Here is a 17,555-nt window from a genome sequence, read left to right as displayed (position 1 = left end):
AATATATAATGTGTATTTTTTTTCTTCAGACAAGCCAACAGTTGTCACATCAAAACCAAGCCCTCCAAGTTCGACAACTCCAGCCCCAGTGCCGACAAAAACCATTCCCGGTGGAAATATTCAGAGAAATACGACCACGACACCCAGGAGTATTTGGGACATGACCCCATCTCGCGCAGCAACGACCACCCCCACCGACCCCGTGACGCGGACCCCCTCCGGAACCATCTGGAGTGACGGTCTGATGGGGATCACGGTGGGGATACTGTGTGGAGTCTTTCTGATGTTTCTTCTGACGTGCCTAGCAATCCTGTGGTTTGTTAGAAGGTACAGAGTAGAGTAAGCATCCTATAGTAGTTTATTATATATCACCGGTGATCTTTGTTTGTGCCTTCCTGATGATTTTAATAAATGTCTTGTCACTAAAATTGTTAATAGCACGTGTTTTAGCACCACTGATAAGACAAACCCCATCGACCCATCTACCTACAAAACTCTTCTCTGCAAATATAATTAGAAAATGATACCTCTCTTCAGGCGCGTCTTACACACTAAAATACTACATTCAGATCATCGTATTGTAGGGGAATTTTGCTGTTTCTATTCAATCCTATTTTATTTTTTGGTACAAATCATTATTAGAAATGTTGCTGCATCATCCATTGAGTGTTTTAGAACCAATTTATGTTTTCCGATCAAAGGCAAAAACTAACTGACTTAAAAACATCTTATTTCAAAGATCCATTTTCGGATTATTTCCCCCAACAATTTTTTTATGAACATAATTAACACTTTTCCCTATGTAATTCTTAGTTAGGAAAAAAAAGTCCAGAAGGAATACCAACGTGTTAAACTATTAATTCTCTGCCTCAAATATATAAAGTTTATATAAAAGAAAAGAAAGATTATTTCATAAAAAGGGTCGGCACATTTAATGATCACCATGTAGTGGGCTTCAACTAATCTACGTAAAACTTGTTGCGTGTGCTTTGTTGCATCTTAACTTTGGGCTCTTCGTCGATGTTCTTTCATAAAACATACATTTAAGGGCTTCTCTTTCCGATAATTAGATAAAAGAAATTGCATTGCCAAGGGATATTACGGGCAAGAACAAAATTAAATCATTAACGATTTTTCAGCGCTTGGATTGCATAGAGAAGGCAGTCTGACGTTTTTGGACGGATGAAGAATGGCTCGGAAGGAGCTAAACATAGCATATAAAGCTTTCTGTCAAGAGAGTTCATGTAAAGCACTCTATCCGGTCTGTTAAAGAAGTTTTATGAAAGAACATATTTTGTTTCTCTTGTAACATGTATGATTGTGTTCAGTTACTTATTGTGCTTTGGTGTGATGGAAAGGGTTAAAACTTTTCATTGTCTCATTTAACTAATTGTACATTTGTATGAAAATTTGACATCCTTTGTCTAAGGTTAACATGTATTTGTATTGCAAGTCAAATATATTTGTATGCATTCAAAACGTCTACTTTGATAACTGTCAAAAGTTTACATACAAGCAATTCGAAGTTGATGAGTAATGACATTATTAATTAAATGCATTTTAGTAATGAAATTAAAAGGTTGGCATTATTGGTTTGTCAAAGTGTGGAATAAACTCTCAACGGTAAACCACCTTAATTTCTCGCGCGATACCAGTCGAAATCCAACATTTGTGACAAATTATCGAGAAAACAATTAAGGGGTTCGTGAGTCAGCTAATTACCCCGCCCTACCCCTTAAGTAGTTCTGTCAACTCCAAGGAGTACTGATAAAAACTTCAGAAGCCAAAATTAATGTACTCAATAGCTGATCCTGCTCATAACCACGCTTTAAATTACGCAGAGATATAATCTGTATGTATCGTCATTGTCAAGTCTACCATGTGGTGACATAAAAAAGAAATGAAGAAATCGACATGAGCTATGTTGAAACCTTGTAACAGTTGCAGATCAGGAATTGACTTTTGACCCCTTACACAACACGCCATAGCGTGAAGTCAAGCTAATGTCAACTGTCAAATTAACGTGTTAGCAGGTGATTTTTGCTCGGCAAAATAACCGAAGTTTAATTTGTCAACGTTTGACATAGGATTTTTTTTTCTTTAAAACTATTTAAAGTTTCAGAAATTGCCGATTGATTTTATATACCAGGACATATAATCCACATAAAATATATAATTGTACTTTTCAATATTCTGAGATATATTTTGCTTTCTGGTTTTTTGCATGTATGTCTAAACAGTATAACCTGTAGCTCAATTAACGCAAAATGAAAGATCATGCTTTGTCACTAAATTTAAATTCTGCGTTGATATTATCTCGATTGAATTAATAAATTACATATACATTTTATCTATATTCGTCATAATCTTAAATTTGTGTAACAAATACAATAAAATAATTTACTTACTACAAAATTATATGACTTTTTTTTTCATGTGTTTTCTCAACAGTTGTTTTGCATTCCTCTTAATTCTGATGCACTTTCGCACCTGCGTGAGATTTTTTGCAATGTTAACAATCTTGCAGTGATTTTTTTTTTTTTGCTGTGTACGAACACGCATTCTGCACATGGTTTTAAAAGAATAAAATGATTGATGTGTATTTTTAGTTTATTTTTTGTCTTTTTCAGACGTAGAATGATGGACAAAGAAAAGAAAGCGAAGAACGCCCCATATCAAAGAGATGTAAGTTTATTATGAAGCAGTCATTCAATATGGCAGAACTTCTGCATACAAAACTCTATCTTGGGGAGGATGAGAAACACACACACACACACTTAAAATCTATAAAGTGTAATGAAAAAATAATTACAATATTCCACTGCTGAAATGTAATAAACCTTGAAATTTGGATAGCTGAAAATTAAATGTCTGAAATTCTTGATCAATAAGACACAAGGGACTTACCGGGAATGTGTACAAAATTCGTATTATCGGTTGCCCGTTTCTCAGTATAACATTTTTTATAAGGACAAACTTGAATAAATTAATAACTAAATTTGTTAATATAAAAATCATTATATTAGAGATGCAGTCAACAAATTCAATTTATGTATTTGGTGGTAACAGAATTCTCTCTATTTATTAGGAGGCATTCGTTGATGACGGTCGACATTACGAAGAAATTCATCCACGAGATACACCTTATGAAGCACAGCCATTCCTTTCATCTCCGAACGGACTTCCGGGTCAAAAACAACCAATGAATGGGTCACTTTCCGAACCTAACAATAACCCTTCCAATAGCCGATCTCCACTAGGCGAGAATTATTTCATTCTTGAACCCTCCCAAGGAAGGCCAAATACATCTAATCAGAATATGGTGGCCATTCATCCAAATACTATGGAAACTTTTCATCCGGGTATTCACGGATTTATTCCGTACATGCCCGGTCATCATTATGTAGTCCAGGGACCGAGTCCCCACCACCAGGCTGTGCAATCACAGCATCCAGCTATTCCTCCTGCTCATTTGATTCCATTAAGGGAGAAATACATTATATCCGACAGACCCATGGAGTCTACCACGGGAATTGTGAGATATCCAGACAGAAATAATACAATTGGGTCATGTCAAGTGACTGGATTTCGTCACAGTCCAGTTAATTTTACCCAGGAAACGCCTGGACAGTTTTCTCTTGATCGCAGACAAAACATGCAATACATTCAACGATCAACTAGCGTTTGTAGCCAAACTGACGTTCCCGTTCCCGAAGTAGGGGAAGAGGAAGGATACGATAAAATCGAGGATTTCCGTCAGTCCATTCGAGCACCCTCGGAGAAAAGTAGTAGTCATCATTATGACCAAGTGCAATTGACAGAATCCCCATCCCATGGGACTGATAGTAGATCTCAATCAACCAAATCAACGCAAGACAGTTCTACTTCGTGTTAGCTTCACATGAAAAAAATAAAAACGTGCCGTATATTTATAGACTGTGAATATTGCATGGATATACGACAGATACAAAACGTTCCATTGTCGAGGGACCAACGTAACTAATGGTGTGTTATTTAACAGAGTGAGTCTTGCCTTTATCAGAGGATGAAATTTATTCACTAATCCTTTTATATAAAAATATCAATTGTTGTGATTTTTACACGAAATCCCGTTTCAATGGTGCTTGCTGTGTCGTTTTATTTTAATCTTATTTTCACGATGTTTTAATTCCTTTTTGTGATGTAAGGTCTAATGATGGGGTTTATGATAAATATATTTAAATCTTAAAAGCATTTTCTAACCCATTATGACTCCAGTTGCATTTATATTTCTGTGTGCATTTATTAGACTCCTTCTCTGTAATACCCCAAAACAGAAAATCTATTTCATGAAGAAAAGTGTGGGTTCTAATTTTACAAAGAACAGCACTGAACTTTCTACTAGTCTTTAGACAGCTGTGAGGAGCTGAAAATTTCATCCGACTAAAAAAGTTTAAATGAAGTTTGTTTGCTTATATTTTTTGCGTAAAAAATTATATTATACAATGAAATTGCGTTTTTATGTTCACAATTTTGAAGTACATGTATTGATTTTATGCAGATTATTTGTAAAGCATTTCATTTGTTCGGCATTTATGTCGATTCTAACAAAATGTTGGATGACAAGACTAGGCATTTGTCATTATTTTGCAACTAGATTTACTGTAGAAATTACTCAAAGTATACATGTCAGCATTTACTTAATCAGCAGAAATTCATGCTATTTGAAACATGATTGCTTTCTCATTTTTAATCCCAAAAATGTCAAAATAATAAACGAGAAAATTCCATGTTCTTCATGGATTCTACATTGCTTTAATATACTAGTATATGTGTGCTTGAATGGATGAATGGATAACTGTAAATTCTGTAAGTAAGTGTGTATTTGCCTAATGCCTTAACTTAATATCAAGTGGGACTTTCCAAAGTTATAATTACTGTATTTTTTTTTAATTTCAATTTGTTAAGGTAATTTAAAAGGTATGCTCGTATCTGGAGTATTTGAAAAAAAAACTTGCTTCCCGTTTACGTCAAAATGAAAAGAAAAGATTCCCATACGAATATATGGAATGTCTCTTTTAAAAATGCTCTTGATTTAATCTCTTTCAAAATTTATATATACAAACAAGAGGGCATTGACTAAACTTTTTTTTGATTTGAAAAATGTGGCATTTTTAGGTTTTTGTATTCAGAAGTTTTCATTTTAACTTAAATCATGGGTGCTTATTCATTATTTATTTGCTGTCATACGGAAAAATCCGTAAAGACATAAGAGCTATTTTCAATACAGATTTCACAAATTCTTGTGGAAATACATAAAATAGGATTTTGTCTCGTTAAGGAGAATAACATTGTTTATGCTTTATTTTGTGTGAAAATCTTCATTTTCTAGATTTAATCGTGCGGACTATCAGCTGGTCTATCTTACTGAGAAACCAAGTGGGTTGTATACATTTCATTTTGTGATAAATGCATAATAAAATAAAAACCATTTACAAACAAGAGTGTTTTGTTTTACTCCATCAACACTTTTTTTTCTCCTTTTCTTAAAAAATGCAAAACACCTGTCAAAAGAAACTTTGCCAATAAAGGGATTCTCGGAAAAAACCAAAATGATAGAGGACGCTCCCGTACTGACATCTTTTTGAAAATAGAAATGCATGTGCAATATGACATAGCAGATTTATGTTCGACAAAGAAAAGTCAAAAAGGACTTTATTTACTTATCGCGTACCATCACATTATTGCGCTGGGTACCAGACAATGGTACTGCAAGTATGGGAATTATAATTATTATATTATATAATATTATATTATTAAATAATATTATATTATTATATAATATTTTAAAACAATGAAATATATGGAGATAACGAACAGTATTCAAGCTCAAAAGTCCATTAACCAATACAAAATAGGAGCAGAGCAAACACGTACCTCCAAACATCAGAGGTGGGATCAGGTGCCATGGAGGAGTGAGCATCCCCTGCCGACCGGTCACACCCGCCTTGTCATGATCGGAAAATAACGGAAAAATCCGTCGATAATTCAGTGTGTAAATAATGGCCTAACAATTAGTGTGAAAAACGTCAGTCAGCATTTGACTCAATGATAAATTGTATTTGCTGACAAGGTCATTGTATCGACCATAGAACTTACGAAATGATGACTTTAAACGAGACAGCTGATATTCTTGTTTCATCAACTTATTTGTCAATAATTTACCTCGTTTTAGAAATTGTACATACGTAGAGCATGCTCTTGCGTATCGAATCAACTGAGAGATATATACCCCGTATGCAGGTGATGAAGGTATATTGCTGCATAAGTAAGGGAAGTTGACGATTGAAAAGTTAAAGTCATCACGTTTATCATAAAGAAATAAGATTAAATATTTAAAATTTGATTATATTTGATCTTCTGAGCTAAATTATTCATTTCTTGTTTTAAAAAAATCATCTTTAAATTTCATTTTTTAAAAGTGAGTTGCTTAATCAATATGGCAATTATATACATTATCTTGTTAAAAATGTAGTATAATTTCTGGTATATCTAACAAAGATTCATTCCGAAGAATATTTGGAAAATGATATTTATAAGGTTATTTTATATTTTATTGTGTGTATAAATCACATGAAGTTTTAATACAAATGGAACAAACAAGTAAAAAACATGTATAAGCCCCCTTTTTTATCAACAATGTCGAATTAAGAGAGGATCACCCTCCGAACTAGTACTGTACCTTAAATCAAAACTGTGTAAATATTAAGAAATAGTATTTAGTAATTAAAATGTTAATAATGATTCCTACCTCACTTTCAATTATGAAGATTTTCAACATCAGTAGTATTCCCTTAGATCACCTTATTTGTAATTGTGCCACTCTCTTCCCTCGCCCGTATCCACCCATGCCCCCACCCCCACCCCATTTTGAGAAAGTTTTTTTTAATTTTTTTGTGGACCTCGATTTCTAGATCAGTCTCTCATTTAGAACAATTTTCTGTGGGAATATTCATTAATATACAATCCCCTCTTTAAACGAGGTTTGAGAAGATGCGTGAATATAGGGGAAGCGAGGCATGCAAGTTTCAGGCATTATTTGGCAATATGAAAAAGGAAAGATAACTCTCATTCAAAAAGGTATATAACGCTTTCAATTTGATTAAAAATCTATGGTGTACACGATAATAATTAGAGTAAAATTACTTTTAAAATAATATTTCATTTTAATTAACAGGAATTTCGGTAAATGATAAAGTCGAAATCATCTCAACAAATATCAATAGTTGTAATAAGTACTAGTAACGCACAGCGAAAGAGCCCAATTCTTCTCTCCCTAATTATATTCATCAAGAAATATCCTTAAAAAAACAAAATAAACAAAACAACACACACACACACACACACACACACACACACACACACACACACACACACACACAAGAACAAAATACATGTATAAAAATCAAAAACAAAACAGAAAAAATCGTCACATGTGATAAAAAGTATTCTGTTCTGTGGTACCGTACTAATATCTTGATATCAAACTTTACAGCGAGGTCCGGTTGGTCCTCTCTCTCTCTCTCTCTCTCTCTCTCTCTCTCTCAGCTTTTACGAAAACAATTTAAAGGCATCAAACCAGTGTCCACGAATATTTTCAAAAAGACTGGGATTTTCTACGTAACACTGAAACGCCACGTTCTGATCATCATCCACTATGTTTTCCGTGAGGAGTTTTCGAAAAGTTTTCTTGTAGAGTTTTTCATACTTCAAAATGGCCCCAGCATCACCCCCAAAGAATCCTCCACAAAAAGCAGGTGCCATTTGGACTTTATGAAGATCATTGATATCTTTATATAACGCTGGATCGTTCAATTCAATATAGGTGATCTTGTTGCGTTTACTTAAAAGAATTCTAGGCTGAAAGTTCTTCCATTTGGTAAGATCATCCCCGTGTCCATACCCGGCATCAATCCAAAAGAAATGTGTACTGTTAAAAGGATTTTTTCTTACAGCATCTGACAAAAAAGAAACTTTGTTGTTCATCAAGATTAAATATTTGACTGAAAATGCTTCTGGGTGATTAAGCATTTCGTTGGAATTTCGAAATTCTGGAGAGACAAGGACGTGTCCAATATGCTGTCTGTATCGATAAAACTCTAAATCAGTAAATTTTAGCATATATGTCTGTGTTTTGTGATCTAGAATTTTTCTTTCATCCAACACAACTTTTTGAACTGATTCGTTGGAATATATTATCATTTTTACATTCAAACGCAGGACATTCCTGAAATAAGATAAGTATTCATCGAAACTTCGTTGGAAGTGTGTCCAGTTTTCCCGACCAATGTCGTACAGAGCCGTCACGAAAACGGCCTCCTGATTTGGTTGGTGTGCCTGGCCGTTCTGCACTGGATTATAAAACAAATGATCACCTTGTGTTATGTCTTATGAATAAATCAAGAAAAACAAATAAAAGCATTCGTAAACATGTAACAACAGTTGAATAAACTTACCATTGAGAAGACACAGGAAAAATACTAAGGATATTTTAGCATATATGTACTTAGGCATTCTAGTATTCTAGGCATGTACTGTATATTTTGTTTATACTAATGCTGGACGATAACTTGGTGTGTACTCTAAGCTTATCTCAAAGAGGTCATAACTGGACTATATAGAATTAACACTGTGGAGGGACTGGTGATCATTTACTCCGAGTTTTGAACTTTGTTGAATTCTACAATAATCAATATATAATTATGTAATATTTTTACGTTTTGATTTGAAATTAAAATTTGACATATTATATTTGATAAAAAACGTTATAATATTCAAAATTCTAATACGTAAACAGCAGGTAAGTGAATTAAAACGATCTTCTAAAACAAATGATCTTGAACTTCGGCCTCGGTTAGGGTCACGAGAAACTCTCGAGTCGCAAGAAACCTTTGTCTCAAGTGTGTCATGTATACTCTTCTACTGTTTCTTCACTTTGTAGCATTGTTAATAATTTAATGTTTTTCTACCCTGTGACCTTGACCTTGTCCGAATGACCTTGGTATCTATTATCATTTCTAAAGTTCTCAGTTTCACTCCTCTTAATTATGTCGATGACGCTATATACAATAAAATCTTTTTGAAATGACACAACTCTTTAAAATTTTGACAGATGAATCTGAAAATACAAGTCACACAAGTTCAGTTGGTATATTTTAATCTACAACTAAATTTTGTGTTTGAACTGAAAGTATTAAATGCTTTCCGACATAATCTCTGTATATGTCTACAAATAGACAGAAAGCTAGACTGAACAATAGATATGCATGGTGACTCCAGTATATCCACAAAACTCTTAGGTGGTGGTGATGTGTACATAAAAAATATGATGTTATATTTTAGACAGAGTGTTTATTTCCGTATAAAGTCCCTATTTAATTTTGGTCAAAATAATGAATACAACAATAGTACTTCAAGGTTTGATATTTGTATAGTTTTACATACAATGAAAGACTGGCAATGTTTGAAAAAACTTGTAACTTTATAATGAATCATGTACTTCTAAATATTCTAAATATCATTGAAATTATTTTTAAAAAAAAATACTATCATAGTCTTTAATTAAAAAAAAATTAAATCATTTTAACCCGTCCTTTTTTTTTATATATGGTACATATTGTTAATATTGGCCTGATTACTCCTCTTATTGCCAGCCTTTCTATAAATACCTTTTCTTCCCGAGAGGTATTGGAAAAAGTTTGATGAATCTAGTTTTTTAATCTTTTATTTTTTACTGTTGTAAGATCAATTCAACATTGTACAACATTAAATTTTACAGTATAAATAATAAGTTACTGAGAATAATGTTATTCTTTTCCACTGTGAACTTTAAAAAATATAAATTAGAAAATCCTTTCATCACACTTAAATTCATTGTATTGATATCAAATGAAGAATTCATGGAATTACTCAAAACAAAGACATTAATGTAACACGTCACAGGATTTGCCAAGACTTGTATAAGAGGAAATCTGAACGGCTTGCCATAGAAGCTTAACAGGAGATTCTGAGAGATACTACACTTTTTAAATTTTTTTGTTTTGTTTTGTTTGTTTGTTTGTTTTGCTTTTTTTTTCTTTTTTTTTTTTTTTTTTTGGTAGGCTTAAAAATATGCCTTCACATGAAAATCTGAAAGTACTAGTGCATTTATTATGTATCACATTAATTCAGTGTAACATTATATAATATACTGCATATGTGTATCTTCTACATATAATATGAGTTACCTCTTGTTATTATTCACCAAAACTTTATTTTTAGCCTCAAAACAATTTTGCAAAATCATACAAAAATCAACTTCTCATGAATAAAATGTTATTTATAATCCACATATGGCATAATTTTACATTTGGAAGAGTGCCATATTGGTTGCCTTTAATCAAACTAATTCAATCAAGACGTTTTTGTTACATCTTAATACAGTAACGAGTTACACTGACCTAATAACTGGCAATACTTTATCAAATTTGAAAGTTTTGACTCAAGACCTTATAACATTTGCTACATGCAAACTATGTAAGGATTTCACAAATTACATTTAGGATAGTGAAATATTACCTCGATATATTTAAGACATTGAGTGATGGAGACATCAGGCAATAAGGATCTAGAAAACTGATATCTGTTACATTTTATTACATTTAGGATATTGATATATTACCTTGTTACATTAAGGACACTGTGTGATGGTGACATCAGGCAGTAAGGATCTAACGAACTGATATCTGTTACTTTTTATCACATTTAGAATATTGATATATTATATATTATATATTATTCTAAATATATATTATATTATATGGTGACATCAAGCAGCAAGGATCTAGAGAACTGATATCTGTTACTTTTTATTACATTTAGAATTTTGATATATTACCTTGTTACATTTAGGACATTTTGTGATGGTGACCTCTGGCGGTAAGGATCCAAAGAACTGATATCTCAGTGGTTTTGGCCACTTAAGAATGTAAATCTCTGATCTAGATAAAGTTTGTAGAACAGATTTTGTAACAACCGCAGGACGGAATTCTGTTTCTTCTTGCTGAAGAAAGCAAAATGTAATCCAAATTTAATTTCTCTTAAATGTATACAGTGCATAAAAAATACTGATTTTATAAGAGGCAAATAATTCAGAAAGACTTTACTTTCAGCAATTGTTAATATGATTTCAATTTCATCCCCCCCCCCCACCTTACTCCCCTCGAAAAAGCCAGGAACTAAAAATGATGTCAAAGTATACACTAACAAAATGTATTATACTACAGGAAAACCCCAAACAATAGAGATCCATTTATATCCTTTGATAGTCTACGTAAAAGTCTACGCTTAATACAAACCAATTCACGGATCTCTACTTCTATAATGGTGACTCCAAAAGTATTAGCTTATTATTCTGCACTTATTTGCTGTTAAAAGTAAAAAAAAAAAAGATTAATATCCCTCACCAAATGAGACAAAAGAGTGGACAAAACAACACAGCAGTTATCTCCATTGTTCAGAATAGGATTCGTCGTGGAACAGCGCAGTAGCGAAGTCAAGCTAATGCCTACTATCAAATTAATGCGTTAGCAGGTGATTTTTACGCGGCAAAATAACCGAAGTTCAATTTGGCAACGTTTGAATTATGATATTTTTTTTACTTTAAAACTATTTAAGTTTCAGAAATTGCCGTTTGATTTTATATACTAGGGCATACATGTATATCTGCTGGTAAGAATTCAAAAGAAATACATAATTATACTTTACAATGTTCTGAGATATATTTTGCTTTCTGGTTTTTCTGCATGTCCTTATATATGTATATCTGAACAGTTTTGTATTACATGTACGTTGTAACTCAATTAACGCGAAAAAAAGAGCATGCGGTGCCTCTTTATAAATTCTGTCTTCATATCATCTCAATGAAACTAATATGTATATATTTTGTCTATATTTATCATGATCTCATGTATAACAGATACATTGAATTGATTTATTCACTATAATGATTTTTTCATTTGTTTTCTCATCAATTGCTATGCATTCCTCTTAATTGTATGCACTTTTGCACCTGCTTGAGACTTTTTGCAATGTTAACAATCTTGCAGTAATTTTTTTTTTTTTTTTTTTTTTTTTTTTTTTTTTTTTTTTTTTTGCTGTGTTCAAACAGACATTCTGCATATTACTTTAAAAGAATAAAATGATTTATATTCTTTTTTTGTCTTTTTCAGACGTAGAATGATGGACAAAGAAAAGAAAGCGAAGAACGAAGCATATCAAAGAGATGTAAGCGTATTATGAAGTAGTCATTCAATGTGGCAGAACATCTGCATACAAAACTCTATCTGTGCCGTTTTGTAATGTTTTGATGAGTTTGTCTTAATTATTATTCCTCAAAAGAGAATAAAACTTCCTTAGTCTGGACATAGATATTAAAATGCAATTTTCTTTATTCAAATATAATCATTTATGAAATGTCATCCGAAAAATCCAACCATACTATCCTAAATAATCAACAACAGAAAATTTATTTCATCTGCTTGATTCTAGCGTGAGAGGAAAACTTAAGGAGGATGAGAAAAACACACGCGCGCGCTTAAAATCTATAAATTGTAATGAAAACAAGCATTCTGACAGTATTGCATTAGCAATACTAGTCCCCTACCGGCAAGTGTAATCTGGTTCCGTTCCCGTTAAGAATTGAAAATGCCATAATTCCGTTAAAAAATTAATGAAGCAGGACGAAATGCAAACTTGATCTATAACTAATCAAGGTAAAGCCACATACCAAAAATCAGCTCAATATCTACAAGCGTTTGAAGAAAATTGCGGAAAACCCGTAAAAATTGAAAAGGCCGTAACTCCGTCAAAAATCAATGAAGCGGAACGAAATGCAAACTTGATCTGTAACTCATCAAGATACACTCACACACCAAAAATCAGCTCAATATCTGCAAGCGTTTAGGAAAAAAGTGCGGAAAACCAAGTGGGACAGACTGACAGACAGACGGACGGACAGACAGACAGACAGACGGACGGACGGACAGACTCAGAGGAAACCTATAGTCCATTCCGGTTTCACCGGTAGGGGACTAATAATTACAGTATTCAACTGTTTAAATGTAATAAACCTAGAACTTTAGATAGCTAAAAATTAAATGTAGGAAATTCTTGATTAATAGGAATCAAAGGAATTATCGGGAATGTGTACAATATTCATATTATCGGTTGTCCGTTTCCCAGCATAACATCTTTAATTTGTGAGGACAAACTTGAATAAAATTAATAATTCAATTTGTTAATATAATTGCTTTCTCATTTTTAATCCCATAAATGTTAAAATAACAAGCATTCTGAGAGTATTTGTTTAGCAATACTAGTCCCCTAACGGCAAGTGTAATCTGGTTCCTGTTAAGAATTAAAAATGCCATAATTCCGTCAAAAATCAATGAAGCGGGACGAAATGCAAACTTGATCTATAACTAACTAAGGTAACATCACTTACCAAAAATCAGCTCAATATCTGAAAGCGTTTAGAAGAAAATTGCGGAAAACCCTTAGAAATTGAAAAGGCCGTAATTCCGTCAAAAATCAATGAAGCGGAACGAAATGCAAACTTGATCTGTAACTCATCAAGATACACTCACACACCAAAAATCAGCTCAATATCTGCAAGCGTTTAGGAGAAAAGTGCGGAAAACCAAGTGGGACAGACTGACAGACAGACAGAGGGACAGACAGACAGACAGACAGACAGACGGACAGACAGACAGACAGACAGACGGACGGACAGACTCAGAGGAAACCTATAGTCCCCTCCGGTTTCACCGGTAGGGGACTAATAAGCGAGAAAAATCCATGTTCTTCATATGTCATACATGCTTCATTTCTGGAGTTTTTGAAAAACTTGATTTCTGTTTACAAGTCAAAATTGAAAAAAAGATTCCCATACAAATATATGGAATGTCTCTTTTTCAAAATGCTCTTGATTTAATCTCTTTTAAAATTTATGTATACAAATAAGAGGGCATTGACTAATCTTGTTTGATTTGAAAAATGCAGCATTTTTAGGTTTGTGTATTCAGAAATATTCATGCTAACTTTAATCTTGGGTGCTTATTCATTATTTATTTGCTGCCATACGGAAAAATCCGTAAAGACAAAAGAACCATTTTCAATACAGATTTCACAAATTTTTGTGGAAATTTAAAAATAAGATTTTGTCTTGTTAAGTATTACGTTGCTAATGCTTCTTTTGTGTAAAGTTCTTCATTTTCTATATTTAATCGAGCGGTATATATATATATATATATATATATATATATATATATATATATATATATATATATATATATATATATATATATATATATATATATATATATATATATATATATAATACTTACTCATGTACCCATGTAAAAATTTGTTCACACATAGTGGCCCAACCCTACCGCCAGGGGTCACGCTCTGAACAAACTTGAATCAACACTATGACAAGAAGCTGCCATGTAAGTTTCATCTTCTTTGGCGAAGTTGTTCTTGAGAAGATTTTGAAATGACCCCACCCAATTCTTACTTTTTCTTAATTACCTTCCCTTGGGAGAGGGTGTAGTACTTAATTTGAATAAACTTGAGTCCCCTTTACTTAATGATAGTCTGTGCCAAGTTTGGTTGAAATTGGCCCAGTGGTTCTAGAGAAGAAGAAGAAATTGTAAAAAGTTTACGACGAACAACAATGACAGACAAAGGACAAATTTTGATCAGAAAAGCTTAGGTGAGCCTTCGGCTCCGATTTGCTAAAAATGAATAAACCCTTTTATCTACAATGTCAAATTAGAAGGGGATCACCCCTCAGATCTGTTCGTCAATAACCGTGTAAATATTAAGGAAAATAGCTAAAAATGTTAATGAAGATTCCTACCTCACTTTCAGTTATGAAGATTTTCGACATCATTAGTATTCCCTTACATCATCTTATTTATAATTGCGCCACTTTCCTTCCTCACCCGTATCCACCCATGCATCCCCCCTGCCCCGCCCATTTTGAGACTCAAAGAATTCTTTTTATTCCTTTGTGGACCTCGACTTCTGTATCTTATTTAGAACAATTTTCCCTGGGTTTATTCATTTGAACAATAAAATGCTTTCTTTGGTTGTTAGTATGGGAATAAATGCATGTCGCAGCTGTTGCAGAAAAAAAAAACATAACCCGCTTAAGCAGGTTATGTTTTTTTCCGCAATAGCTGCGACGTTAATTCCTGTACTAACAAACAAAGAAAGGCATTTTATTGTTTATGTTTATACCTGTAGAAAAACAATTAAAATAAAATTAAATATTGTATTTTAGATGTGTATATCATTGTATGCATAATTGATGGAAGAGCCGTTGCTCAAGAAGCTTGCTTAGGGGTGTTTACTGTCTGATAAACGACAATGGTTTTCATATGAAATAAAGAAAATAATATTCAGTGGATGTAAATATCAATATATAGCTGCAATAATATACAAACTCCTCATTAAAAAGATGTGTATAATACTGGGGGAACGAGGCATGTAAGATTCAGAATCAGAAAAAGAATGCAAGATTCAAGCATGTTTTGGCAATATGAAAAAGGAAAGATAACTCTCATTCAAAGAGGTTTAACGCTTTCAATTTGACTATAAAAAATAGTGCACACGATAGTAATTAGAGTAGGAGATACTTTCAAACTAATATCAGTCATCTTATTGCTTATCAACATGAATTTCGGTAGATGATAAAGTCGAAATCACCTCATCAAATATCAATCTTTGTAATAAGTACACTGTACTAGTAACGCAAAGCGAAACAGCCCAATTCCCTCTCCATAGTTATATTCACCATGCAAGAAATACCCTTTTAAAAATTGTAATAATATAAAAAAAAAAAACACACACACATACACACAAACAAACAAACAGACAAAGCAAAATGCATGTATAAAAATCAAATACAAAACATAAAAAGTCATCACGTGATGTGATACATCATGTGATAAAAATATACTGTTCCGTGATACTACTATCACTTGATTTCAAACTTTATGTACAGCGAGGTTGCTCCTCTCTCTCATCTTCTATGAAAACAATTTAAAGGCATCAGACCAGCATCCGCAAACATTTTCAAACAGATTGGGATTTTCTTTATAACAATGAAACGCCACGTTTTGATCATCATCCACTATGTTTTCCGTGAGGAGTTTTCGAAAAGTTTTCTTGTAGAGTTTTTCATATTTCAAAATGGCCCCAGCATCACCCCCAAAGAACTCTCCATTAAAAGCAGGGACTATTTGGACTTTATGAAGGTCTTTGATATCTTTATATAACGCTGGATCGTTCAATACAATATAGGTGATCTTGTTGCGTTTACTTAAAAGAACTCTAGGCTGAAAGTTCTTCCATTTGGTAAGATCATCCCCGTGTCCATACCCGGCATCAATCCAAAAGAAATGTGTACTGTTAAAAGGATTTTTTCTTACAGCATCTGACAAAAAAGAAACTTTGTTGTTCATCAAGATTAAATATTTTGAGGAAAACGCTTCTGGATAATTTAGCATTTCGTTGGAATCTCGGAATTCTGGTGAAACAAGGACATGTTCTATATGCTGTCTGAATCGGTAGTATTCTAAATCAGTAAATGGTAGCGAGTATGACTGTGTTTTGTGATGTAGATTTTTTCTTTCATCCAACACAACTTTTTGAACTGATTCGTCGGAATATATTATCATTTTTACATTCAAACGCAGGACATTCCTGAAATAAGATAAGTATTCATCGAAACTTCGTTTAAAGTGTGTCCAGTTTTCCCGACCAATGTCGTACAGAGCCGTCACGAAAACGGCCTCCTTAGTTGGTTTGTGTGCCTGGCCGTTCTGCACTGAATTAAAAAGATCAACTCGTGTTATGTCTTATGAATGAATCGACAAAAACAAAAAAAAAAAACATTCGTATACATGTAACAACAGTTGAATAAAACTTACCAAAATGGAGACACAGGAAAACTACTAAGTATATTTCAGCATATATGTACTTAGGCATTCTTGTATTCTATACATGACTTGCACATAATCCTGGACGATAACTTGGTGTGTACTTTGAAGACCGGAGCTGAGCTGGTTAAATATACATGTACGCACGGACAGCAATTAAGCATATTACGTAGCAGGTCACATCTCCAACTAATAAGACTACAGAGTGAAGCTATAAACAGATACCTGCATAGCACAAGCACGGGTTACATAGAAAGTAGAGATAGAACTCTGCATATGGTTTTATTATTTATATCCCCACTTTGAGTACACTTGTTTGATATAACATATAAATTCTAAAATTAAATGTTTTCTTTTTATAGTTCTTTTTCCCTTTATAGTCTTCAAAGGGCTTTTGGATCAGCCTTGAATGAAATAGACGTTTTTTCTCGGTTTACAATTTCATTCCAATGTAGTGTACCAAGAAAAGCACACACTTTATATTGTTCACTTCCAAATGCTATTCTTTTGTCTTGATAAATATTCAAT

The 17,555-nt window shown here is 33.0% G+C and overlaps 3 protein-coding genes across 5 annotated transcripts in view; 1 reads left to right on the top strand and 2 right to left on the bottom strand.

The window, feature by feature from the left end:
• Nucleotides 1-5,481, top strand: part of LOC133195854 (uncharacterized) — a 31,638-nt gene extending 26,157 nt beyond the window's left edge. For 2 of the 3 annotated variants that reach the window (XM_061331819.1, XM_061331821.1), the window contains exons 4-6: nt 30-339; nt 2,631-2,685; nt 3,089-5,481. In XM_061331819.1, coding sequence (XP_061187803.1) covers nt 30-339; nt 2,631-2,685; nt 3,089-3,895 — 1,172 coding nt within the window. In that variant the 3' untranslated portion in view covers nt 3,896-5,481. The remainder of the gene's footprint in view (nt 1-29; nt 340-2,630; nt 2,686-3,088) is intronic. The other variant, XM_061331820.1, reaches the window with a different exon arrangement.
• A 2,109-nt stretch (nt 5,482-7,590) lies between these two features.
• Nucleotides 7,591-8,553, bottom strand: LOC133194254 (protein HtrL-like). The gene is made up of 2 exons (XM_061330249.1): nt 8,496-8,553; nt 7,591-8,390 (listed from the first exon to the last, which is right to left on the bottom strand). Exons 1-2 carry the CDS (start codon nt 8,551-8,553, stop codon nt 7,591-7,593), a joined length of 858 nt encoding a protein of 285 aa, XP_061186233.1.
• Nucleotides 8,554-16,115: 7,562 nt separating this feature from the next.
• Nucleotides 16,116-17,076, bottom strand: LOC133194253 (uncharacterized). The gene is made up of 2 exons (XM_061330248.1): nt 17,019-17,076; nt 16,116-16,915 (listed from the first exon to the last, which is right to left on the bottom strand). Exons 1-2 carry the CDS (start codon nt 17,074-17,076, stop codon nt 16,116-16,118), a joined length of 858 nt encoding a protein of 285 aa, XP_061186232.1.
• Between the last annotated feature and the right edge of the window lie 479 nt (nt 17,077-17,555).

The sequence above is a fragment of the Saccostrea echinata genome, unplaced genomic scaffold, assembly GCF_033153115.1.
Source record: "Saccostrea echinata isolate AGI-Se365-2 ecotype Australia unplaced genomic scaffold, CSIRO_AGI_Sech_v1 ptg000029l, whole genome shotgun sequence".
In the NCBI taxonomy this organism is placed as follows: domain Eukaryota; kingdom Metazoa; phylum Mollusca; class Bivalvia; order Ostreida; family Ostreidae; genus Saccostrea; species Saccostrea echinata.
The sequence above is the reverse complement of the archived record's forward strand: the minus strand, read 5'-3'. Positions and strand labels throughout refer to the sequence as shown.

What these genes read in the sequence shown, in the direction of transcription:
- LOC133194254 (XM_061330249.1), bottom strand. Translation starts at nt 8,553, where the DNA reads ATGCCTAAGTACATATATGCTAAAATATCCTTAGTATTTTTCCTGTGT. An exon ending in TTTCCTGTGTCTTCTCAATG is followed by an intron (nt 8,391 to 8,495) that starts GTAAGTTTATTC and finishes TTTATAATCCAG; the next exon opens with TGCAGAACGGCCAGGCACAC.
- LOC133194253 (XM_061330248.1), bottom strand. Translation starts at nt 17,076, where the DNA reads ATGCCTAAGTACATATATGCTGAAATATACTTAGTAGTTTTCCTGTGT. An exon ending in TTTCCTGTGTCTCCATTTTG is followed by an intron (nt 16,916 to 17,018) that starts GTAAGTTTTATT and finishes TTTTTAATTCAG; the next exon opens with TGCAGAACGGCCAGGCACAC.